Source organism: Gloeophyllum trabeum (genome assembly GCF_000344685.1).
Source record: "Gloeophyllum trabeum ATCC 11539 unplaced genomic scaffold GLOTRscaffold_00012, whole genome shotgun sequence".
NCBI classification, from domain to species: domain Eukaryota; kingdom Fungi; phylum Basidiomycota; class Agaricomycetes; order Gloeophyllales; family Gloeophyllaceae; genus Gloeophyllum; species Gloeophyllum trabeum.
Genome location: NW_006920421.1, coordinates 1,146,835 through 1,169,829, shown reverse-complemented (window position 1 = coordinate 1,169,829; position 22,995 = coordinate 1,146,835). Strand labels below are relative to the sequence as shown.

At 52.4% G+C, this 22,995-nt stretch overlaps 9 protein-coding genes and 1 non-coding gene across 10 annotated transcripts; 6 read left to right on the top strand and 4 right to left on the bottom strand.

Annotated features, from left to right (window-relative positions):
• Positions 1-107: 107 nt before the first annotated feature.
• GLOTRDRAFT_79912 (uncharacterized protein) lies at positions 108-1,261 on the top strand. Its single transcript, XM_007870823.1, has 5 exons — positions 108-239; positions 288-385; positions 447-644; positions 695-937; positions 994-1,261. The coding sequence occupies exons 1-4, from the start codon at positions 218-220 to the stop codon at positions 890-892; spliced, it is 516 nt and encodes a 171-aa protein (XP_007869014.1). The 5' UTR covers positions 108-217; the 3' UTR covers positions 893-937; positions 994-1,261.
• Positions 1,262-3,667: 2,406 nt separating this feature from the next.
• On the bottom strand, positions 3,668-4,785 carry GLOTRDRAFT_131990 (terpenoid synthase; the record flags this gene model as incomplete). Its single annotated transcript, XM_007870822.1, has 3 exons — positions 3,668-4,003; positions 4,057-4,345; positions 4,403-4,785. 3 exons carry the CDS (start codon positions 4,783-4,785, stop codon positions 3,668-3,670), a joined length of 1,008 nt encoding a protein of 335 aa, XP_007869013.1.
• Positions 4,786-8,037: 3,252 nt separating this feature from the next.
• On the bottom strand, positions 8,038-9,147 carry GLOTRDRAFT_112075 (RPB5 subunit of DNA-directed RNA polymerase). The gene is made up of 6 exons (XM_007870821.1): positions 9,043-9,147; positions 8,895-8,977; positions 8,730-8,834; positions 8,596-8,677; positions 8,408-8,547; positions 8,038-8,357 (listed from the first exon to the last, which is right to left on the bottom strand). Exons 1-6 carry the CDS (start codon positions 9,112-9,114, stop codon positions 8,213-8,215), a joined length of 627 nt encoding a protein of 208 aa, XP_007869012.1. The 5' UTR covers positions 9,115-9,147; the 3' UTR covers positions 8,038-8,212.
• Positions 9,148-9,781: 634 nt separating this feature from the next.
• Positions 9,782-10,606, top strand: GLOTRDRAFT_46856 (WD40 repeat-like protein; the record flags this gene model as incomplete). The annotated part of the gene is made up of 2 exons (XM_007870517.1): positions 9,782-10,471; positions 10,526-10,606. 2 exons carry the CDS (start codon positions 9,782-9,784, stop codon positions 10,604-10,606), a joined length of 771 nt encoding a protein of 256 aa, XP_007868708.1.
• Positions 10,607-11,288: 682 nt separating this feature from the next.
• On the top strand, positions 11,289-12,476 carry GLOTRDRAFT_107542 (uncharacterized protein; the record flags this gene model as incomplete). The annotated part of the gene is made up of 7 exons (XM_007870940.1): positions 11,289-11,352; positions 11,416-11,487; positions 11,554-11,678; positions 11,749-11,822; positions 11,935-11,998; positions 12,055-12,134; positions 12,188-12,476. 7 exons carry the CDS (start codon positions 11,289-11,291, stop codon positions 12,474-12,476), a joined length of 768 nt encoding a protein of 255 aa, XP_007869131.1.
• A 328-nt stretch (positions 12,477-12,804) lies between these two features.
• GLOTRDRAFT_131987 (uncharacterized protein) lies at positions 12,805-13,152 on the bottom strand (the record flags this gene model as incomplete). The annotated part of the gene is made up of 3 exons (XM_007870820.1): positions 12,805-12,834; positions 12,891-13,060; positions 13,116-13,152. 3 exons carry the CDS (start codon positions 13,150-13,152, stop codon positions 12,805-12,807), a joined length of 237 nt encoding a protein of 78 aa, XP_007869011.1.
• Positions 13,153-13,949: 797 nt separating this feature from the next.
• GLOTRDRAFT_131986 (OPT oligopeptide transporter) lies at positions 13,950-17,925 on the top strand (the record flags this gene model as incomplete). The annotated part of the gene is made up of 32 exons (XM_007870819.1): positions 13,950-14,156; positions 14,212-14,268; positions 14,323-14,347; positions 14,398-14,499; positions 14,559-14,761; positions 14,824-14,863; positions 14,920-14,967; positions 15,025-15,118; positions 15,172-15,185; positions 15,242-15,302; positions 15,354-15,416; positions 15,471-15,517; positions 15,568-15,623; positions 15,674-15,697; positions 15,754-15,881; positions 15,935-16,031; positions 16,088-16,142; positions 16,197-16,205; positions 16,254-16,391; positions 16,447-16,489; positions 16,538-16,645; positions 16,697-16,739; positions 16,796-16,804; positions 16,864-17,165; positions 17,215-17,256; positions 17,307-17,381; positions 17,436-17,471; positions 17,523-17,550; positions 17,609-17,623; positions 17,681-17,749; positions 17,809-17,831; positions 17,886-17,925. 32 exons carry the CDS (start codon positions 13,950-13,952, stop codon positions 17,923-17,925), a joined length of 2,301 nt encoding a protein of 766 aa, XP_007869010.1.
• A 174-nt stretch (positions 17,926-18,099) lies between these two features.
• GLOTRDRAFT_t101 lies at positions 18,100-18,191 on the bottom strand. The gene has a single exon. It is a non-coding gene; the product is annotated as a tRNA-Gly (tRNA).
• Positions 18,192-18,715: 524 nt separating this feature from the next.
• Positions 18,716-20,152, top strand: GLOTRDRAFT_112072 (ClpP/crotonase). The gene is made up of 7 exons (XM_007870818.1): positions 18,716-18,861; positions 18,925-19,140; positions 19,198-19,242; positions 19,299-19,340; positions 19,390-19,511; positions 19,576-19,818; positions 19,876-20,152. The coding sequence occupies exons 1-7, from the start codon at positions 18,804-18,806 to the stop codon at positions 19,969-19,971; spliced, it is 822 nt and encodes a 273-aa protein (XP_007869009.1). The 5' UTR covers positions 18,716-18,803; the 3' UTR covers positions 19,972-20,152.
• A 338-nt stretch (positions 20,153-20,490) lies between these two features.
• On the top strand, positions 20,491-22,993 carry GLOTRDRAFT_64475 (acid protease). The gene is made up of 6 exons (XM_007870817.1): positions 20,491-20,879; positions 20,937-21,289; positions 21,342-21,642; positions 21,696-21,926; positions 21,980-22,516; positions 22,578-22,993. Exons 1-6 carry the CDS (start codon positions 20,721-20,723, stop codon positions 22,656-22,658), a joined length of 1,662 nt encoding a protein of 553 aa, XP_007869008.1. The 5' UTR covers positions 20,491-20,720; the 3' UTR covers positions 22,659-22,993.
• The last annotated feature ends 2 nt before the right edge of the window (positions 22,994-22,995 follow it).

Genomic DNA, 22,995 nt, shown 5'->3' with positions numbered 1-22,995 from the left:
GGAAGCCTGCCTAGTCAAGGCAGATGGCGTGCTCATATCCTAAGTACCGATTGTCTCACGAGCGACCGTCGGCAGCGGCCGCTGTGGCGTCGGCCACATCTCCGATTCATGTTTTGGTGACCTGGTCTGCGAAGTCGGCATCTGTGGCGACTCCCAAGTCCGCAATATCTGCGTCTCATCAAATAGTTTCCGTAGCGTCCGGGATCATACTACCAAGATGCCTCCAAAGCGTGGTCGACGTATGTCGTTACCTTAATCCTGGAGGCGAAGGAACATATCTGTCGCAGCTCGGAGACAGGTACAGAGTACCGCAGCGAACGCGCAAGTATGGATAGACCCTGATGTGCTAGCCAAACGGACCAAGAAACATCTTGAGGAACTCGAGGTTGGTCTTCTTTGAGGTTTACCTAGCCAGCGCAGCTAACGCATCCTCCGACTGACTCCAGCGTTCTAATTATACTGAGCCTTCTGCAACGCTTACCGGCGCCGATGATGAAGAGCCAGAAAGAGGGTCATCCGTCCGAGGCCGTGCTCGTCAGACAATATCAGACAAACGGGAGCATGGGAGGAAAAAGAAGTCGACCATGAACGTCCGTACTGCATTGCTTTACCGGAAGAATCTGACTACCCTCATTGAGGAATCTGTGCGTACACTATTCCCTGATATTCGGTAGTAACTAATTCACCCAAACAGGGAATATCTTCTCTACCAGCCAATTGCCCAACCTATCTCACAGCCGTCGTGCCTCCTCCGAACGAACCACCTCGCCTTATTTGCAGTGTGTGCGGTTACTGGGGCAAGTACAAGTGCGTGAGATGCGCTATGCCGTACTGCGATCTCAACTGCGAGGCAGTCCACAAAGAGACGAGATGCGAGAGACGCGTGATATAGACGCGAATAGTGGTTTTCTGCTGAGGCGGAGGGCCGTCCTGTACTGTCAGTTGAGCTCTTCTCTAGGTTTGCGCAAGAACGTCTGACACTCATTCATCAAGAGAGATACTCGTGGCACCCATCGCTCTATAAGCATTTGCTCTAGTGACAGCGGATCAAGCCCGTTCGGGGGTTTACGCGTTTACGATCTGAGCGAATGGAAAGAGTATGCTACGGTAAAGAGGACGTTAGTAGGTCGCAGCTGCCGGAGACTCTTGACGAAGGCGAGTTAAAGGTGTAAGGCGATCTACACATATCACTGTAACGTTAGGTACCGCATATCGAGTCATGGAAGCGTTTCTGCCACCGTTGAATATTGAGCTCCCTCACTGCATGGATGACCTTTGCTGAGATGATAGATTACCGGTTTCGGCATTTTACTAAGTACGCGGGCGTGACACGTCATCCACGTACCCTTGTCATGTCTCTACTGGACTCAGTGCATATTTGGTCGACATTGAATGGCTAACTGCAAGACAATCCATGATCTCAGGAGGTCCAAGGTATACGCTGGGATGCTGTGCCTGCTTTTGCTACAAAGGAAATAAATGCCGGAGCCTGATGCATCCGATTGACGATGTGTGCCCGAGACCAAGTTTATCTGCAGGGCCAGCGCTAGGATCGAAATGCGACGTCTACCTGGTTCTCCTATCGACTTCCCTCGTTTGTCGCTAGCAGTGTCCTCGGAGGAGCTAAGTCGTGCGCGCCATGCGGATGCCGCAAGTAGCTCGCGATTCACTGACGACGACGCGGGCGTCCGATCAAGAAGGGAACCTGAAGCTTAGCCAGTTCGCGAAGCTCGACAAAGTTCCTTCGGTCTATGTACTCCCTGTCCGGTCCCGCGCTGTGCGTGTGGATGGCCGCGGATCAAGATATCCAAGGCACCAATGTCGGGTGCAGTGTACCTGTCTCTGATGATCTGGCCTGCCAAAACTACGAAGGTGCCTTTGCTGGCAATTCGTTGCACGAATCTGGTTCTCGATCTTGTGGGTCGCTAAGCTCAACAGCGGGGTATTAATCTGAAGTCTTTGGCTTCCTAGATAGACTACTTTGCGCAATCTATCTCAGGAGAAACTTTAAAACGCTATTCAGATTTCAGGTCAAGGAGTTCTGCGGAGTCACTTATGCACTTAGCGACATTACATCTGACATGCGCCTCAATTCAGAATGTGTGGAATTCATCCGTGTTCCTTGTGGGAGCCGTTCACACCAAACCATGCTTTTGCCTGGCAGCAGGCACCTCTCACAGCGTCCCCGAGCCGTCGGACCTATCCCACTTTGTCCGTACCCGTACTAACTTTGACCGCGGCTACAGAGCGTCTCCGGCGCGTTTACCTTGCAGCAAGACCTCGGACGGACGGAACGTACGTTCGCTACAGAGACTTTGTCAAAATCATACTACGTCCTCTCCTTGCGCTTCCGGTTTCCAGACGGCCGCGGGGACGTCTGGCATTGAGCTTCCTCGCCCCTGCCTTCAGTACTTCTAGCTGACCTCCCTCGGATCAACTCAACAGTTCGGCGGGGACGTGCTATTCGAAGTGGTCATACCAGGCGTTCACTGCAATACTACGCGGGATCCAGCCGAACCATGTATCTGTTTGGGTCAGCTTTCTTCTTTGGACTTTGCTTAGTTGAGCCCAGAATACCTCAGTCGGTCCACATTCATGCATATTGCATTGTCGGGCCTTCAATCAACCACGTAGCAACGTGAGTGAACGTGCATGGTGGCGGACCGCGAACATGGACCATCAGGATTCCGAGACTCTAAGGCTAGGTGGCTCGATCGAACGTCGACTGTATGACGTCGTGGAACAATAGGCAGAGATGAAGCTTGAAGCTGAAGCTGAAGACCGATCTTCGCGCCATAGATCAAAAGATCCACGGCATGTTGTCCCGGATCTTCCGTGGTCTTGGCTGTGCTGCGATTTACATTGCCAGTGGAATATCATATATCACTTCCCAGTCATGCCGGGCGTGCTGTGATGGGCATGTTCAGTAGTGCTGCTGGCAAGCCCCCCGGCGCAACTCTGGAGAAATAGAAAATTTCGTCGCGATCTGCTCCAATTCCAATCTTCGTTCCTGCTCGGGTACATATTATTTTGGAATCGCATCGTCTACGTACGGAAGGTTGTCAGCGTTCAGTGCATAACACGTTGGCCCCCCGCGGTAGCAGTACTTCTCTACTTTTGTCACTGCACCCCAAAACGCGGATGGTAAACTGGTACTCCGCATTGTCCTACTTAGCGGAAGCCTGAGGCTCGGTTTTCGTTTGGGGTGATGGGAACTTCTCTGAAACATGGATACAGATGCTAGCTTCCTGCCGGTACACGGGTCCACCTGCTCAGTAATCCTGATGCGAAGCTCACGGCGAGAGGGATATACGGGATTGTCGCGATTGCGGGACACGCGACTTTTGGTGTGAATGCCAATCACATATGTTGGGCACGATGCTGGCCTCGTTGACGCTCGCTTACTTACTAGGGAAACGTTCACTCAGCACAGGTGTTTCATCTGAGGCGTCTCCACAATAACAAGATAATGATACCGTACGTTAGAATACATGTTGTCCTAAAGTAGTCTAGGCGATTCAGTCAAGATATTATAATCAAATAGGCTTGCAAGATAAGTAGCGTTATAGGATAGGTCGTGTCGTGTAGCTGAGGACACGATGCAGTCAGTACCGAGTGCAGCGGCCATGAGGTCATGACTCACCGTGTACGAAAGCTATAGTCAATCTCAATCTTCCCGCGGCAGCAGAGTGATCAGGCGTGTGTGCTTGACCTCAGCGTGATTGGCGCCGAAGTACCTCTGAGTCTCGAAACTCCATTCGAGGTTACCAATGATCCAGTTCTCCATCCCTCTCACGTAACCCGCGACGGCCTCATCGACCTCGGGGCCCCAAGAAGGGAGGCGCTTCTTGTCCGCTTCGAACCGCTGCATCAAGTCCGTGAAGTACTTGCCGATGTAATCGGACGCTTCTTGGAGCGTGAAGTTTTTGGCCTGCATGAGCACCGTGACGATGTTATTGCCACCAATGCCCTTGGCTTGTTCCATATTGTACGAGTAGACGTCCTACAGCACCATGATGTCAATGACAAGCCACACCAAATAAGCTACTGACTTACGTTTGACCAGCAAACCATGTCACAAGCGGCCCAGTATAAGCTCATGAAAGTGTGGTCTTCGAAGACTTCGTCGGGCAAATCGATACCGAGGCAGAACTCGAAAAGTCCGAAACAGAGGCGGACTGCGCTGTTCTCCCTGCGGAGGTCGCGGAATGCATCCCTCCCAAGGACTTCACCACGCTCCCGGTATTCAGCCTCTTTCGCGACAGCCTCAACGTAGTCCTCAGAGTGCTTCAGGAATCTGCGCAGGCATCCAGGGCCGGCATGGCGCATGAAACGTTGTCGGAAACTATCAACGGATCACGTCAACCTTAAACTCGTGTCTCAGGGTCGCAGATCAACTCACTCTCTCGTCATCTTGGCTAGCGCGGACCCATCGTCCCAGCTCGGGTCTTTCATAACATTGACATAGGTCAGTCCGGTTTGGCGGGCGTCGGAGCCGTTCTGCTCGTCGCTCACTTCGTCTATGACGAAGAGGAGGTTGACGAAGTCGCAGCATGTCCGGAATTGGTCGCGATCGGCATAAGGATACGTGTGCGAGACAAGGAGTTCATTGCTACCCAAGACGAAGTAGAGGCGTTTCCGGTTCGTGAAGAGGTTGTAGCTGCTGACCCAGGCGGACGACTCGATGGAGACCTTGTCGTAGTGAGGGTTGGTGCTGCCTTGAAGAGGGACGACCGCCAGTAGATCCGGAAGGTAGAATTGCTGGAGAGGTGCGAAGGGAGACATTGTGCTGTGGATCTGGGGAGGGGGGATATGCTACGATGCACTGTCAGGAAAACATGGCAGGGCTTTTATAGCCCGGACGCGTTTCTGTCCGGGAAGTTATCGTACTTGCAGCTGTGTCGGGAGGCAAGATCTGAAGATAAAAATTCATCGAGATCCCGGAAATGAACGAGATTATTCGCAAAATCGATTATGTACGGCCTTCTCATGCGCACGAATTAAGCGAAGGGACGTTACGTCGTCTTGCAGACCCGTCTGTGCCGGCATGCTGTACGATGGCCCGGTAGACGGCCATCTGGTATTCAAGATCGATAGCAACTTCCCGAAACATATTTTCCTACGGCCAGGGGATGGATACAGTGACACAAGGCGTCATGAAGCTGCGCGGAGAGCAAACGTGGGGAATATTGTTCCTTGCGAGTCATAGCCCTGAGCGCTTGAGGTTGACCAAGGTCTGACCAAGTTTCGCATCCCACAGAAATGGACGGCCTAGTTCCGCGTCGAAATCAGCACGATGTGACTGCCCGACATCATAGTTAATGTGCTTTTTGTTCTTCATCTCAATTTCCGCCGGTTGAAGCTCTGCAGTTCTAATGCACGAAATTAATGGACGGCGTTCAGGCTGGTTGCAACAAGTCGAGATCCAAGACTCCCGATCTTGCTGATTGTTTCATAACAAGACGGAAGCAGATTGGTGCCTTCTTGGGACGACTAAGAACGTGAGCTTCTCAAAAGTTGATCCGCCTCATCTACCTTTCAGGAAACTCGACTCCTTGAACGCCGGCCGTCCTACGGAAATTCGATACGATGTGCATGTTTCTGTGCGGCTATACACAATTCCAGACTAAAATTCTGTCGCAAGCTTTTCGGTCCGGCTCCGACGCTCCAAGTACTGCCCGCTGATCAAAAAAGCGCACTCCTTGCCATGTGTCAGCCCTAAATCCAGCGAAGGACTTGCGCAATGTCTGCGTATTCAGCAAAAATAGGTATGCTACACTTCTATATCTCGTCCACTTCCGTAGTAACAAGGAATGTTTCGGCGGTCGTGTGCTGTGGTCTTGATTGATAGCTCGAGCAACGTCGCAGTGGCTGTCCACGAAAAGTGGCCATCTGCCTGATTGCACTGCGGCCTAACCCAGTGGTACACCCGGTCGTTATGGCCAGAGCCCCTGCGCACTTGGATATCCGTGCTGCCCGTGATATGACGCCACCATAGGTACGCATTGTTTAGTAGGCAGCCACTTTAGCTTCAGCTCTACCAGTGTTGCGGCTTGTAGGACAAGGCGGCCCAGTAAGTCGCATGACGGCCCATCTGACTGACTGCCCCCATACCCACAGTCTAACCAACCCTGAGATCCGCTCAAAAGAATTAGAACTGGGAGGGCCACCAGATTTCGGCCTCGAGATCGTACGACGAAGGAATGGCTACCCGCTGCATGGCTCCGGCGTTTGCAGGCCTGCCAGCACCCAGTCGGGAACGCGGGTATTGATGGTACCTCAAATGCAACGGCGTAAGCCTACCATTTCATTGGCTGCCACGATCGAGTGTCCGTGCCACCCAGATAGGTGGAAGGTCCTTTCCTAGACAGAAGCGCCCTGCATTGGTATTCGGGATCTGACTGGCGTCTATGGTGGACGGCGTGGCCTTCGGCAATTCTATTAGATCTATCACCTACGCGTTCCCGCCACCGGTCTGTCAGATGTCAGCCAAACGGCTCCGATTTGGACGGATATCTGACCCCTCGTCGCGTGGAATGGCCGCAGGTACTCTACAGCTCGACTCTCAGACCATCTATCAATTAGCATGCCGATGGTCTGTGCTGGTCGCCGAGACTGAGACGGATGGACTGCTGTATCCGGGCTAGGGGCTAGCGGTGAATGTACGATTGCTCGGTACTCGGGATGATTTGCAAGCTTTGCCACATCCATCCGGATTGGAAGGTACTATGACGCGTATCCTTCTAAGGAAGATTCGCTCGACAGGACTACCGTCCGTCTTCCATGTTTGTTGAACCGGAGTTTCTTTACAGGAACGCACTGGTGCCGGATGGTCTCAGCCGACGTCCAGTGCGACGAATGGTCGACGATCCGTCTCTGGGATTTTCTGATCGTTCCGACGTTCTATCTTCGTGTTCCCCGACCGCTCCTTCGTAACTCACAATCCATTGTCCCGCTCGAAACACACGGGCATCCCGAACATCCTCGTGGTTTCGACCTCATTGCGCGCGCAAGTCTTTTTTTATACGTTTCGGCCACACTCGGCGACCATGGAGGCGCTGATCCCTGGGGATTCGATTTGAAAGCGAACTGATCTCTACTACGTTCCAGGTACTGCCTACGTGATGTCTCGGCCCTTGAAGACCGTTCTATGCGTAATTGGACCATTCACCCATCGATAGTCTCAAGGCGAAGAGTGAGTGACCTAGAATATGAACTGCCATGGACGGGTCAGCTCCTGATACTACTAGGTTTACTCGTTGAGGAGACTGGCGGCACTACTGGATGGAGCCTTCATTCGTCCTCGTTGACCCCATTCAGGCGTAAAAGTACCCATGTTCCAAAACGCCGCTGCAGGCCACGGTATTGCCGTGTCACAGCGCTCCTCCGGAATAAACGGCAAGATCTATTGGCAGGAGGTGATCCAGAAAAACATACGGTGCAAGGGTGGACGGCTCGCTTAGTAGGCACCGCGGTGGTACCACCGCAAACTACTTGAAATAAGCTCGCATCGCCATGACTCCTGCGGCATGTAGCGCATCAAGGCTGGGGTAGGGCACGTTCCGACTAGACATCATACAGATGGTGGGACCCACCGACCCAGGACTGCAAGTTGAGACACTTGCCTTTAGCGACGAGATCGGCAGGTAAGTCTGAAACTCTGTCATTGCGCAGTTTAGCAACACGAGGTGGAACCGAGTTGACTGTTTACGACATAAGGGTAGATAGGGCGTTCAGCGGACATGACCCACAGATATCACCACCGGTAATGGCCACTAGTTTGTGGTAAGATAGTACTCTGCATGCCGAGACAATGACTGGGCAATGTGAGATCCTCAGGATCTTCAGCAGTCTGACAAAGCGAGAGACTTAGTTTCTTCCCTTATGGAAGGCGGACATACGATACTGATCGCCGGATCCAAGTCCTCGACGCCTAACCGGCGTGCAAAAGGCTCCGTTTGCTGCTTTAGTGCTGATAAGGATGGTCCGAATCGTCCGGGTTCGATGACGTTTTGGTTTTGAAGCTAACCCCAAGGAGGCGATACACTTGTATAGCGCGCTGGAGCGCCTCTCCTAGACCGCAAAAATACCGTTGATGGGATACAAAACTAAGAGGAGGGCAAATACATGAGTGCAAATTATAATAGCCGAGTACAGTGATGTGCAGGCGATGAACCGTCAAGGGGTCGAGAGACACAGTCATGGAAAACAACTAAAAGCATATTCGATAGCTCGCATAGCGTCCAGCCGTTTCACTTGGTCTTGTGATTTTGACGACCTGTCCTCGCTTGAGGCCATAGTATCGAGCAACTGGATCCGCCAGCTGGATACGCGGTAGCTGCGTTTCCTTCAGCCGGCTAAAGAGCACTTAGTCACGGATACACCACGTCCAAAGATCGGAACCCACTATCGTTCTAGCAAAATCCTTTTGTCTTCCGGAGAGAGTACCTCGTGCCGCGGTACTAGCGTATGGTGCGTGATATTCACGAGTAGGTCGGATTCGGAGAACTCCTCCAGCTTGAACTGTTGCGACATAGCAACAATGACCTAAATTTCGGGTAAGGATATGACACACCAACTACACGGAATACGTACTTTCCGAGCTGAGGGCGTCATGTTGCCTGGAAAAATGATAATGCCCCGCTGGATCGATTTCTCCTCCAGGATGCCGAGTAACCTAGGGACGTCGTCAGTCCGCGCAGCGTGCAACACTAGAAGCCGCCGCGTACTTGCGCATGGTCTTCACGCCGACGCTTTTCTCTTCTGAGAAGAAGACGAAAATTTGATCTTGTGGGTTATACGTATGGTTGGTGAAGAAATTTAGCTGGTTACGGCTAAGCACGGGCTCAAACAATAAGTGCTAGTCCATGAACTAGAGCAGATATTGAACTCACTCCACGCTGCCCCCGCTATTGGCATAATGGCTCCGGAACGTTGCAAGGTCCATGTGTATCTCCTCGTCGGACACTTGATACCCCTGCCCCAGATTCATATTGCGTAAGACACTTGAGGTTTGCGTGCGCGAGAGACGGAGACGCTGACCCTATCCTTGACGAGCTCGTGTATTGTCCGGTTGACCTTCCATAGTTTGGCGGATTCGTCCTGTTCAGCCATATTGCGAGTGGTAGCCTAACAAGAAGTTGTTTCAAACTCCGACATGTTGTGGCGGCGCGCCTTCCTGCGTGGATTGTCCGCCCTCTCCAGTCTATCTTGCAATGCCACCCAACAATGATGTTCAAGCGGGCCCGTCCCGTCCGAGTACACTATCGCTGACACCGGCGCTGATGGTGACTATGAGAATTCATTTAGTTGCTTGCTTCGATTGACCGAAGGCGCAGAGTAAGCTGAAGCCGGCAAAGATATTCAAAGGAGCCGTAGAGCAGGTGCCACCGCCTAGTCCCGGTAATTTCGCGTCGAGAAATGCAGCCATGCAGGGGCCCAGGCATATCACCGGCATATGTTTTGATGATAGAGGAGACCAGTTGATCACGGCGTCCGAGGACGAGACATTCCGTCTGTATAGCTGCAAAACTAGCAAGCGAGTCTCCTCCGCATATGTCTCGACATGCATTGCTCAACTTACTCCTTATCCGAACATAGGCATCTCAAGACTTTACAGTCGAAGAAGTATGGTGTCGACCTGCCTCGCTTCACTCACAAGAATACCGCAATTATCTATGCTTCCACAAAAGAGGACGACACCATCAGGTATCACTCTCTGCATGACAACAAGTATCTTCAGTACTTCAAGGGCCACACGCAGCGGGTCGTTAGTCTGGAGATGTCACCGGTGGACGATGGCTTCATATCCGCGTCGCTGGATAAGACAGTACGAGTGTGGGATCTGCGAACCCCGACATGCCGGGGCCTCCTGAACTTACCATCATCACCGATCGTTGCGTATGACAGCGAAGGTGTCATCTTTGCTGTCGCCGTGAACGACTTCCAGCGTATAATGCTTTACGACTCAGCCCACTTTGACAAGGCTCCGTTCCTTGCCATCACCCTTGATGACCCCACTCTGGCACAGATTAGCTATCCTCCTCGCGCCATCTTCATGAGCTCCATATCCTTCTCCATGAACGGGAAGTACCTCTTAGTGGGTTGCTCAGGCGACGCGCACTATATCATGGACTCCTTTGATGGGCACCTACTCGCAAAACTGGAAGGGCACGTAGGACTCGAACGGAGAAACCTGAACACACCGCCCGGCATCACGCCAGTGCGAGGCTGTAGTGGCGAAGAGGTATCCTGGACACCAGACAGCAAGTTTGTTGTTGGTGGCAGTCTTGACGGGAAGATATGTGTATGGGACGTCCAGAACTTACCCTCGAGATCCGGGCGTGTGGACTTGAAGGTTCCTCCTGCACGGTTGCAGCCGATAGCGGTTCTCGAAGGCCATCCAGGGCCGTCCCGATGTGTCAGGTTCAATCCTCGCCTTGCCATGATGTGCTCTGCGGGATCTGAACTGGTATGTTTTGGTTTCAGTGACGTCACGTTTGAGAAGTTGACGCCCTGTTGTCAGGCTTTCTGGTTACCGGATCCCGCTGGCGACGTGGAAGAAATTGCCAAGGACCTGTTGAGGAAAAGAGGGGCCGGTGCATGACCGTAACTGTGGATTTCTCCTACCTGTTGTATAACTCCTTGACAATCAGACTGTTTTACAAAGTAACATCGTTATACAGTGCATTCGAGGTGGGATGCTACTCTCCGCATGACCCAGCTGGGTGGATATTTACTCAGTCACCGCGCCTCGAGGCGCCGGATTGTCGTAAGTAAAATTTCTACGACGCAATGTGTGTCAGCGATATATCCTGAAGGCTCCGGTTATGTTTTATTGTTGTCGGTGATCAATACGCGGACAGCCAATTCCCTGGCGCCCGGGCTCCTGACGGATTAACGGGGGATGGCCGCGGGAGCCCCAGAATCTCTCTCTCTCGGGAGCCCCTTTGATCGATTCCCAACGGTCGGTGACGGCCTGGCGTCCAGATGGTTGTTGTTTGAATCCGGCTCATCACTTGCTGTTATCCTATACCCACATGGTTAGTCGTGAATACGCCGTATCCCGCCGAGTCGATACTGTCCTGCGCTCCGATGCAGTCGGACGACGTGCTAATGAGACGCGTCGCGGTCACGTGTCTTTTATTGCCCTGCCCTAAGCTCATCGGACGTGGCAAGGCACTCATTCGGCGAAGTGATCTCGTCATATCTCGGTACACTCACCTCTAGCTTCATAATATATACGGTGTATTTTCTGGTCTACGGGACGTTCTTTACTTGGCTGCAATATGCATCTCCGGAACATATTGAGGGGCGGGTTAGCGCTGGGGTTTCTGGCAGCGGTCTCTGCCTGTTAGTGAGATCTCTCTTGGCGAACAGGAGTCTGACGCTGACGAGCATGCCTGAATTGCACAGCACCGGTGGGGGACACTGAGGAGCCCGCTGTTCTCGCGGTTGCCGTCTTTCCCGAAGACAATCCATTCGGACGTGCGTCCGCACCCCTCGTAACTGCTAGCGCCCTCCATTGATTTGGGCTGTGCCTGACGAAAACAGACGTCGTCAATGGCGAGAGAAACAAGCTGGATGTATTCATTGAGAACACCTCTGATCGGAACGTGACACTCTTGAGCATCGCCGGCTCCGTGCACCACCCAGAGACGAATGCTCTGATCAAGAACGTAGGTTTGCCATTTTGAGGCACTCGTCCCATCTGCTTGCACTCGTACTCGGCTTACGACTGTGCAACAGACCAGCAGTCTTACATACGGGGTTAGGTTACTCGAGGGGACGAGGATTCAGTTGCCCTACACATTCTACAGCGAGTAAGCACACTTCTCGATTCTGGGTGCTTATTCAGTTCGCATCTGATGCGTCGGTTCAGATTCAAGGTGACTGGAAACATCAATCACGAAACGCGAGATCTACGGCTGACAGAAACCATTTCCTCGCACAGCCCGGCGATCTGAAGTTGAATATATGGTTGGAACACCTCGCCGACGTAAGCTAAGATCATAGACCATTCCTCGAGATCACAAAGCTGACAAAGTGCGTCAGGATAAAGTATACCGTGTCACGGCGTATGACTCGATCGTGACCGTCGTCGAGCCGGAATTGTCATGGTTTGACCTCAAGATGTGAGTAGCGTGAACCGCATGATCATTCGCTCATACTGATGGCCGTGTCAAAGGCTATCCACGTACGCGATGGTCGCGGGTATACTTGGCGCGGTGGGATATTTTGCTTACCAGACGTACGCTCCTGCGCCGAAGAAGGCGCGCAAGCCGCGAGGAGAGGCGATAAGTGCGCCGGTCGGTACGGTCACTGCCACTGGTGCGGGCGGGTACCAGGAGGAGTGGATCCCTGAGCACCATTTGAAGAAGTCGAAAAGCAGGAAGGGCGCGGCGAGCAGCGGGGATGAATTGAGCGGCGGAGAGACGAGTGGAACCGAGGGGAGGCGCAGGAAGGGGAAGAAGTGAGGTGTCCGTCCCGTGCGCGACGAAAACTGGGTCGTTCAGTAGTGACCTGCTATTTATCTTCATATTGCCAAAATGCTTGAATTGGCGGGAATGTCGCACATGTGTGAGCTACTTGCGACCATCCAATGTTGGGTTCTATCTACAATCACTTCCCTTAGGACGTGCCGCACTGGACACTGATGTGTAGGACGCTGTGTAGGACGTTCTGTCTTCCAGTTGCAATCGACCTCGACCGCCGTTATCCACCGCAATAGCGGGGCTTTTGGTTATTAATCCTGGTGTTGCCGCTCCACTGCCGAGGCACGACAAAGACAAGGGACTATCACTATCATATGTCGATCATCTTATAGCCCTTGACCTACGCAGGATCGAGACTAAGATTCGACGTGAGCCGGAGACACGACAAGCACTCACCCTGTTCTCTTTCAGCATGTTCGCGTACTTGTCCGCCAGCCATTTGCAGTTCTCCAGGTGGTTAACACCTTCGCCCCTCTGGCACTTCTTGAGCTCATCGCGGACGATGCGAGCTTCCATGGCGCGCACCCATGACTCGCGCAGATGGTCGTCCCGAGCTTTGAGACGAGCTGGCAGCGTCGTCAGATGCGTTCCAGACAGCGTGAAACAACATGGCGGCGTCACCTTGCAGCTCCTCGCGTTGCGCCTCGTCAATGGCCATTGCGGTTGGAAAATGTGTTGACCGTTGTTTGCCGCTCCCTCATGCGCGGGCACCGCCACCCGCGAACCTCAGCGCTCGTCCGGTTTCTCCGAACTTGTTTATCATTGACGATTGCAATAAATGCGGTTTTGACATGTTCCACTTTGTGGCCAGCCTTTCTGTATTGACGTTGGGCCTGCCCCTGACGTTATCCGCTGAGGGGGGCGTCATTAACTGTTTGATATCGAGCATATATTCCTCAGTTTCGAAGGGTATGATAACCGAAATGGCTGGTGAGCTGCCCAGATGAACGTCTTATCGTCGGTTCGTCGGCCCCCTGCCCTATCACTTGCTGCAAGTGACCAAGACGCTGCATCCGAAAGCAGACCAAATTTAACTGATCTCTGTGGAGAGCTCTTATCCTCTTATCGGTCTGGGCGGAGCGTTCTTCGCATGTACATCATCCTTCTGAACTTCCGATGACCTATGTTGAATCCGACCGTGTTCGCAGTGCAGCTACTTTTACCACCCATGGAAGGTCAGACTCGCCCTCTCAGAAATGATGCCTGACCGGAGTTCTTTTGGAGAGGGACGTCGTAACGTTATCACAGACCTGCTCAAGGAACGGGAGTCATTAGTGCTCCAGCACTGCATCCACCCTTATCATTGAAGGATCTGGATTTGCCAGACTAAACATATTCCACGGTGCCTAGATATGCTTCTGCGATGCCGCGCACATGAGCAGGTTATAATGAGCCTGCTTCGTACCTGGAGGCCTTCGTCTCCTCCGACCCGTGAAAGCTTGTCCTTGGCTCGCTATGGCTCTCGCAGACGACATCCCCACTCTCAACCGCAGATCCCATGCGCAGGAAGGGGATTCTTTCGATGAGAAGAAATCGTCTCAAGCCTCGGTCGTGAAGGACGTGAAGGACGCGTACAGCGACCTCGAGAAGACGGAGGTACTAGAAATACCGCCGGAGGAGACGGAGGCTGTCGTCCATGACGCCGCCGACATCGCTACTCAAGTGAGGACGGCCCGTGATATGTTACGGTCGCTGCACTGACAAGCTCATCTCTCAGATCCTGCATACGGATGATGATCCTACGCTCCCCGCCATGACCTTCAGGTTCTGGTTTGTGAGTAGATAGCTGTTCCTCGTACCTTGTACCCCTCAGTTGAACCTCTTCCAGTTGGGTTTGGGTCTCGCAACATTCGGTAAGTACATGGACGTCCGTGCCGGTTGGTTGCACTAATTCGCGGCAAAGGCTCTGTCTTGTCCGAGATCTACTGGTGGAAGCCTCAGAACGCAACTGTATCTGCACTCTTCCAGCTGATCATCTCGTATGTCCTGGGACGCGCCATGGCTCGTAAGTAGTTAGAAAGCGACCGTCTATTTGCCTTCGGTAGCTTTGACACACGCCCCCAGAATTTATACCGACCAAGGGCTGGTTCCGTTACCTGAACCCAGGCCCATTCAACATCAAGGAGCATGCTTGCATCGTCATCTTCTCCTCCACAGCATCGACTACGGCGGACGCCATCAGCATCATCTCCACGCTAGACCTCTTCTACGGCGTAAAGCTTCACCCTGCTGTGGCCATCTTCCAGACATTGTCCAGTCAACTGCTGGTACGTCCCACGCATATCGACATCAGATTCCAGTTTGTCGGCTGACCGGCTGACTTCGCCAGGGTTATGGTTTCGCGGGGATCTTGCGAGTGCTGCTAGTCTGTGAGTATATACTGGCTTTTGCTCCGTTCAGGGACGGATATAATGTCGTTGCACAGTCCCCACGTACGCGCTGTACCCTGCCACGGTGCCCCAGGTCAATCTGTGTAAGTGGCTTTCTTCGAGAATGGCCAGATGATTGTATACGACGAACCTCTTCGTAGTGCAAAGTATGCACACTGGTAACTATCTCAGCAAGAAGAAGATGCGTTTCTTCTGGATCGTATTCACCGCCATCTTCTGCTGGGAGATCATACCGTGAGTCCGTTTGAGTAATTTCACGCGATAAAGTTCTCAAGTAAGATCGACAGCACCTGGATGTTCCGTAAGCATTACTGCGTTGTTGTTAGCTTTGGGGCTTCTCAACAACAGGCGTTGCAGCTCTACTGACGGCATTCAGCATCGTGTGCCTCGCGGATCATGGGAAGCATGACTTCGTCAGGTATGTGGAGAGCCTGCGTGTCTCTGGACTTGCATAATCAGAACACTTCAGAAACTTTTTCGGTGGCGGCTCCTCCAACGAGGGGATCGGGTTCTTCTCTTTCGGATTTGACTGGTAGCCAAAATTCTGTATCTCTTCCCAATACCGAAGATTGATCCGTGGCTTCAGGACGCTCATCAGCCAAGGAAATCCGCTCTATTGGCCGCTCCAAACACGTATGGGAATTCTCCCCCAAATAATTCGTCTAAACGTATCATTTTTTCAGAGATATCTGCCTATCTTGGCATGTTTGGAGGTTACATTCTTCTGACTAGTGCATACGTGAGTACCCCCGTGCCTCTTTCATTCCTCTGTTACTGATGTACCCCAAGTACTCCGACCTTTGGAGCGGCAAGGTGAGGGCTACCGCAATAGTTTTTGCGAGGTTGTCCATTAACAAGTAATCATATAGTCCCTTGGACTCCCCTGGATGTCACAGTCGCTCTTCTACGCCAACGGCACGACTTACGACCAAACGACGATTCTTAATGACAAGCAAGAGTTCGACCCGGAGAAGTATGCTCAGGTTGGCCAGCCATGGTAAATAAGTCAGCAACACAAATTGCGTCGACCTGACCTTAGTTCCGTAACAGGCTAACTACGACATATGGTCTCTCGCTGCTGTGCTACAACTTGGCGGTCGGAGCAAGCTTCTCTCACGTGCTGGTTTGGCATTGGAAGGAACTCAAGGTTTGGAGCTGTTTGCCACGTCGCTTGGCGAAGTGGCTTATGACTTTGAATTGTAGGCAGCGTTCTCTGGTTTCAAGTTCCTCAGGAATGTCAGGGATGTTGATGATCCTCGTACGTGGGCCATCGATGTATCCTAGAATCATATTCTCACACCATTCCCTGCAGATTTTGCGAGTATGTTGCGTCTTGCACTAGTGCTCACCCAGTCCTGATCGAGAACAGAGATGAAGGTTTATCCGGAAGTACCGCAATTGTGGTATATCTCGATCCTGCTTGGCTCATTCGCAGTCGGGTGTGGTACTTTGTATACTCACACCAACTACCTGCCCGGGTGGTCCATGCTCGTCTTCGTGATTATCTGTACGTGTTGCCCCCCCCCTTCCAAACCTACTGGCAGAGATTAACCCCAGCATAGCTTTCGTCATCACGACGTTCTTGGGCTTTGTCACTGCTGTGACGTGGGTCCGTTCATACCTTGAATTCGAAGTGTCTCATCTTTGTCGCAGGGGCTTCTCGCAACCGACGCAAGGTTTGGTCCAATTGATCGCTGCCTACGTGCATCCAGGCAAACCTGTCGCAAACATGTACGCCAAGCTGTATGGGTATAGCACAGGGTACGCAGCGCGTTTATGCAGGGGTTCTCGCGCTGATGCGGTATATAAAAGGTACCAAGCACTTTACCTCTTGCAAGATCTTAAGCTCGGCCAGGTGAGTATTACTTGGCGCTTGACGTATGATTAGTTTCACTTATGCCTTGCAACTAGTATTGTAAAGTGAGTACACGTTTCACCACGCTTGATAGTCCCGACGTCTGACAATGCTCCACCTCCAGATCCCTCCTCGGGCTACTTTCACGGCCCAAATTGCTGGCACTGTCGTTGGCTCCATAATGAACTACGTCCTCATGAAGAGCATCATCAGTGCGCATAGAGCGGAATTAGTGGATCCCATAGGCACACGTCTCTGGTCGGGGTGGCATGCCCAGTCTTTCAACACCCAGGCGATCACCTGGGGGGCTCTGGCGAAGCAGATGTATTCCCCTCACTCGACGTACTTCTGGATCCCGATGGCCATCTTGATTGGCTTCCTTACTCCCTTCGTCTTCTTTGGCCTCCATAAAGTCTTTGGCAAGAAGTATGTGACACTCACATGCTTCTCACGAGCGGACTAACGGTATGTGCAGGACGGGCTTCTTTAAGTACATTATCATTCCCGTTGTGGCGAAGTGAGTTCAGCGTCCTACGCAATTGCTCATTGGCTGAGGCCTGTTTCCAGCTACCTGGGTTATCTTCCCTATTCCGTGAACGGCCAATGGTGGACGTGCTATGTCATTGGCATCGCCTCGCAGTGGTGTGTAGCATCAATGCTTTTCATGTTTGGCTCATATCCATCTTCTCGTTTCAGGTGGGCACGTACGCGGAGACCTCGTTGGTTCAAGAAGTGAGTTTGCTTGGCCTTTCCACGTTTCTCGATGCTGAATCAAGCGCGTAGATATAACTACCTCATGAGCGCTGCTCTGGTGAGTCTTCATATTCCTGACTTCATGCAAGGTTACCCAACAACACGCTGGGACGTAGGACGGAGGTAGCCAGGTGCGCATTTTCCTGTGTTCCTTATAATGTGTTTTATCTTGACAATGATCTTCGTAGATTATTTTCTTCATCTTGAACTTTGCAGTGTTCGGCGCTAGCGGGAGCGGGGTGGATTTTCCCAGCTGGGTACGTACCTGGTTTTACTCTTCAGCTGCGCTCTGAATAAAATGTCCATCATCATCTAGTGGGGTAACCCGTCCGCCTCTAGGTATGTCTTGATGCCTGACGTAAAGAGGATGTGTTCTCATTTTTCTTCTTATAGTGGATTGTCCGTTGATAGATGCAAGGCGACGGTCGGATGAGTGAACCTGCAGCTGGCTCGTCCAATGGTTGTATATATCGTTCTACTCGTGTACAACCCGTGTAATTTTCATCAAATGGAGCTCTTGGTCAGGTGTGGCAATGTTGCGTTGTGCCGTTGGTCAATGGTACTGTGTATTTCACTTGGGAGCACAAAAGGTATTTACCATATTCAATGCACTAAGGGAGAATCGAACTCGCGGCCAGTCGAATCCGAAAGCCGTTGAACTGGTGGCAACGACTGAGGTTACCACTACCCCATTAGTGCGTGGGATGTGGGTTACATGTTATGGTGCGGGACACCTAGTCACCGCTACTTTTGGACAGTGGCAAAATCGGTGCTGGAGAAAAATTTTAATTCTGAGGTCACGAAAACGAGGACTTCGCAGTGGGCAGAGCTATTTAATGGTACTCAGTAGCTATATAAGGACTCACAGTGTTATACACAAGTAGGTAGCCAAGGATTTCTCGACCTTGCATAGTGATTACATAATAAGCGCCTATCTATATCGGGTAATTTGGCAAAATAGATTTGGGCCAATATTATAACTCCTTCAATTTTAAGTATTTCGACAATCTGTCTTGAGAAGCTGATTCTTTCATCAAATGCAGTGTTTTCCCAAGATGGATAAGAAAATGAGGGAAAATTGGACCCTCCATAACTGTTGTACCAAAGTAGTGGTGACTAGGTGTCCCGCACCATAGTATCACATACTACCTTTAATCATCGGTCATATTCACATGTTTCCGCCTTCCCCGGATCGTCATGCGGTCTCACCCCGAGCCTGAAGACAGTCATCGAGGAATGCTCTCATTATAAGATCTGCATGCTGGACTGCCGCATCGGTATCAACCTGATCAATTGCCCCCTCTCGCCATCATGTCTTATCCCCTACAATTACCGGTTGGCGGCGAGCCGCTCTTGACCTTAACCCACCGTTCGTACGCGAGGAATGCTTTCATCTAAAACGCGCCTTACTCAGACGACTCGTTCTATACAGCTACGTCTTCCATCTGGATTCTAGAATTGCATAATGGGGACGACAGCCGGCTCACGCAGCTTCTGGTGGAGAAGGGGCTGAAGCCTGCACTGGACGCAGTGGAGAGACACTGGAGGGATGACAGACGGAAGGCCGTAGCAGCCAAAGACAAGGAAGGCGGGAAGGGTGCTCTGATCATTGTGGGGAACACTAAACAGGACAAGTTCTTCAGCAACGGTGAGCGAATAAGAATTCTCTATATTGGACTACATGTCTGATTGTTGTACGACCCAGGGCTTGATTTCGCCCGCATCGTGGGTGACCCGAACTTCTTTCCACGTAAGCTCACGGTGTTTGCTGCTACGTACAGTCGGGTACTGACCGGCGATTTATAGAAATATTCAATCCCTTCTTGAAACGACTGCTCCTATTTCCCAGTATGCGTAGGGTCTGCTACTCCGTTGACGTGCTTCTGACGGTCGTTAGTCCCTACAATCGCTGCCATTAACGGGCACTGCTTCGCCGGCGGAATGATGCTCAGTCTGGCCTGTGACTACCGTGTCATGACGGATGGTAGCAAACGAAATGCATGGATGTGCATGAACGAGGTGAGCGTGCTACCTTTGCTGGATAACACTCCTACTGACAATGAATATCACACCTTGAATACAGGTGCACTTCGGTTCGCCCTGGCCATTCTCCTTCGCAGCCGTCTTACGAGCCAAGTTCGGAGATGTGCGGCTGCAGCGCAACATTGCACTGGAAGGCCATAGGTTTACTCCGCAGGAGGCGCGAGACGCTGGACTGGTTGATTATCTTGTTAGCGGCAACACCGCAGATGTCCTCAAGGCAGCTCAGGAAGTCGGTGAGCGGGTGGGTGCCCTCGCGAAAGGCGGCGTCTGGGGCTTGATCAAGGTGGGTACTAGAGTAGCCTATTCATGCCTTATTCACATATGCTATCCGACCTTGCAGGCGGACCTGTACAGGGATGCCACTGAGAACATCGACCGCGACCTGAGACCTCTGAACGTGGAAGTCGATGATGCTGCGGCTAAGGCGCGACTATGATTAGCTGATATATTCTTTCTTGGGGTATTTATGTACTGGTTGTTCCTAACATAGCGTGTTCTCATCCATCATGCTCGGTCAGAGATTGATGCGCGGCTTGTAAGGGCTTGCCATTCGAGTCAATCAGATGCAAGCCTGATGCACCTCTCTTCCCATTCCCTCCGCCTTACGTTGACCAATTGAAGGCCACCTGCGAGGAATGCACCACGGACTGTAGTTAGATGTGATCCCGTGCTGCCGGATGTGATCGTTGGCAGCGCACGGTCGCCACGACGCCAAGTGAGGAACCGCTTAAACGAAAGACTTGCCACAGTACCCTGCGCTCAAGTGCCCAAACTACTGACCTTTGTGAAAGCAAATCCATCAGCGTATGAGTAGACTGTCTGTTTTTTGTGTCTTTCTCTACGAATTATGCCACAACCTGCGGCTTGAATAGCTAGCGCTGAAGCGACAATGGGGGCACACGTGGGTCCATTACTTAGGCCGTTGCCACCTACGGCTTATTTGGAAGCCATACTTGGCAACAAGGAAGTCTATGCATTGGCCGCTTGCCGGCTTCCGCAGCAGATGTATAAAAGCAAGATCAGTCTGCGTTCCATGGTCCATCTTCCCCTTGCTTTCCGCTAGTTTCTCTCGAGGCCGGGTCCTTGATTTTCTTTCTTTTTACCTTTTCTTCCATTCATTCTCCGGTCCCCTTTGTTGGCTTGAAGCGTTAGGTATTCAGACAGTAAACATCAAGTGCAGGCACCATGCAGCTCGGACTCTCGTTTTCTCTGCTTCTGGCAAGCTTACTCGTCGCGTTGTCGTCTTCCCAAGTCGACGCGCACCCGGTGAAGCGGAATGCGGGACTGGTCACGCTACCCCTCAAGCGTGTGCACCAGGCTCGGGGTGATGTACACCCTCAAATGGTGGGTATTATGCAATGGGTTTAGGAGGATACAGCCTTACGGTAATGGTCTGTCTAGCTCTTGCAGCAGCACATGAACCGCGGTCACCGCCGTCTGGCGCGTATGACCGGACGAATCGCCCCTAATGACACCGAACTCGAGGCGAACCTCCGCAAGAGGATGTACCTGCTCCCGTACGGCCCTGGCTCTAAGAGGCCCACGAAGCGCTACGACCGAAGCGGTGTTGCTTCCGCCAAGGCCAAGATGGTCAAGTCGACTGCGAAGACAAACAGCGCCGTGGCGGATTCCAACGAGGCGTTCTCCATCGACGACCTCATCGGGTTGCTCACTGGCAATGGCAACAATGCCCAGGCAGCTGGTAAGCAACAGGCGAAGGGCAATGCCAAGGGGAGCAATGGCAAGGGCAAAGGGTGAGTTTGCCTGCACGTCCGTATGGATTCCGCGTTGAGATTTGTCCCGCAGAGCTGCTGCTGGTAATGGCAACGCTACTGCATCTGGCTCTGCTGCCGCTGCCTCCTCGAGCGCAGGTGCTGGCTTCAGCGAGGTTGATCTCCAGGCTCTTGAGAACGGTGGTCTGACGGCCGCAGGCGCGCCCACTGCCGACAACTCCCTTGGCCTCGACATTGAGGCCAACGATGTCGGATACATCGCGACCGTCCAGATGGGCACCCCGCCTAGGGACTTCAAGCTCCTAATGGACTCTGGTTCTGCCGACCTTTGGGTGGGATCGGAGCAGTGCCAGTCGACGGCTGGTGGTGGATGCGTACGTTCGTCGAATGTCTACCTCTCGTCAATAGCTCATGCTTCGTTTCTTAGGGCAATCACACTTTCCTCGGGTCGCAGAGTTCCTCTTCTTTCAAGGACACTGGGAACCCCTTCCAGGTCACCTACGGAAGCGGTGCTGTTGCCGGTAATATCGTCACTGATAATATCAATGTTGCTGGCCTTGCGTTGAATGCGCACACCTTCGGTGTTGCTACGCAAGAGACCCAGGATTTCTCCAGCGACCAGGTTCCCTTCGACGGTCTCATGGGCTTGGCTCAGTCGGTAAGTTCAAGTCCCTCGAACCCTCGAGCGCGTGCTGATCTAGCCACGCGTAGACCCTGTCTGAGCAGAAGACGCTCACTCCCGTCGAGTCCCTGGCTAAGGCGGGTCTCATCAACGACGCTATTACTTCCTACAAGATCTCCCGTCTCGCTGACCAGAAGAACGACGGTGAGATCACCTTCGGTGGCATCGACGAGACCAAAATCGACGCCAGCACCCTGACTACTTTCGACAATGTCAACACCCAGGGCTTCTGGGAAGGTGCCATGGACTCGATCACCGCTGATGGCAAGGACCTCGGACTGACTGGCCGCACTGCTATCCTCGACACCGGCACCACTCTGATCATCGCTCCCCCTCAGGATGCCACCGCCGTCCACCAAGCCATCCCTGGTGCCAAGTCTGACGGCCAAGGTGGTTTTACCATCCCGTGCACGACCACCACCAGCCTTGCTCTGTCCTTCGGCGGAACCTCCTTCGCGATCGACCCCCGTGACTTGGCCTTCCAGCCTCTCGACCCCAATGACTTGACCGGCGACTGCGTCTCTGGTATTTCATCCGGACAGATCGGCGCCGCTACGGAATGGCTGGTAAGTAATTGTGTTATCGCCATTGGCGGTCAAACTCATGATACTGATCGTTTCGATATAGGTTGGAGATGTGTTCCTCAAGAACGCCTACTTCTCGACTGACGTGACGAAGAACCAGATCTCGCTGGCTAAGCTTGCTTAGGCTAGCCCTCGCTCTCTTTTGCTGGTTGCGTTGTAGTCCCGCTGCTCTCATCTACGTTCGCTTGATAGTGTTGTACGCTTTACTGTTTCGTTGTCTAGTTAGCTTTCGCTTATCTCAGTCACTGGCCGGAAGGGAATCGGATCTGAAATGCTGGACATAGTCTCTTCAAGATAATGCTGAAGCAATGAAGCACGGTTGCTATAGATGTTAAGCTTTCTCTGTCGCCGGCTGTTGTACGTTTTTCTTAGCAGCAGACCAGAACGTTCCTAGTCGCAATTCACAAGGGAAATATGAGTGGAGGCACCAGATTTGCTTACATCAGTGTGATGATCGGCCG

Bases quoted from the DNA above. Each gene is read 5' to 3' on its own strand.
- GLOTRDRAFT_79912 (XM_007870823.1), top strand. From the start codon at position 218: ATGCCTCCAAAGCGTGGTCGAC. The intron at 240-287 runs GTATGTCGTTAC...TATCTGTCGCAG, and splicing joins GCCTCCAAAGCGTGGTCGAC to CTCGGAGACAGGTACAGAGT. The intron at 386-446 runs GTTGGTCTTCTT...GACTGACTCCAG, and splicing joins AACATCTTGAGGAACTCGAG to CGTTCTAATTATACTGAGCC.
- GLOTRDRAFT_112075 (XM_007870821.1), bottom strand. From the start codon at position 9,114: ATGGCTGAACAGGACGAATCCGCCAAACTATGGAAGGTCAACCGGACA. The intron at 8,678-8,729 runs GTACGCGGCGGC...CGACGTCCCTAG, and splicing joins GGCGTGAAGACCATGCGCAA to GTTACTCGGCATCCTGGAGG. The intron at 8,358-8,407 runs GTGGGTTCCGAT...AGTGCTCTTTAG, and splicing joins AGGATTTTGCTAGAACGATA to CCGGCTGAAGGAAACGCAGC.
- GLOTRDRAFT_112072 (XM_007870818.1), top strand. From the start codon at position 18,804: ATGTCTTATCCCCTACAATTACCGGTTGGCGGCGAGCCGCTCTTGACC. The intron at 18,862-18,924 runs GTTCGTACGCGA...CGTTCTATACAG, and splicing joins GCTCTTGACCTTAACCCACC to CTACGTCTTCCATCTGGATT. The intron at 19,141-19,197 runs GTGAGCGAATAA...TGTACGACCCAG, and splicing joins GGACAAGTTCTTCAGCAACG to GGCTTGATTTCGCCCGCATC.
- GLOTRDRAFT_64475 (XM_007870817.1), top strand. From the start codon at position 20,721: ATGCAGCTCGGACTCTCGTTTTCTCTGCTTCTGGCAAGCTTACTCGTC. The intron at 21,643-21,695 runs GTACGTTCGTCG...TTCGTTTCTTAG, and splicing joins CGACGGCTGGTGGTGGATGC to GGCAATCACACTTTCCTCGG. The intron at 22,517-22,577 runs GTAAGTAATTGT...GTTTCGATATAG, and splicing joins GCGCCGCTACGGAATGGCTG to GTTGGAGATGTGTTCCTCAA.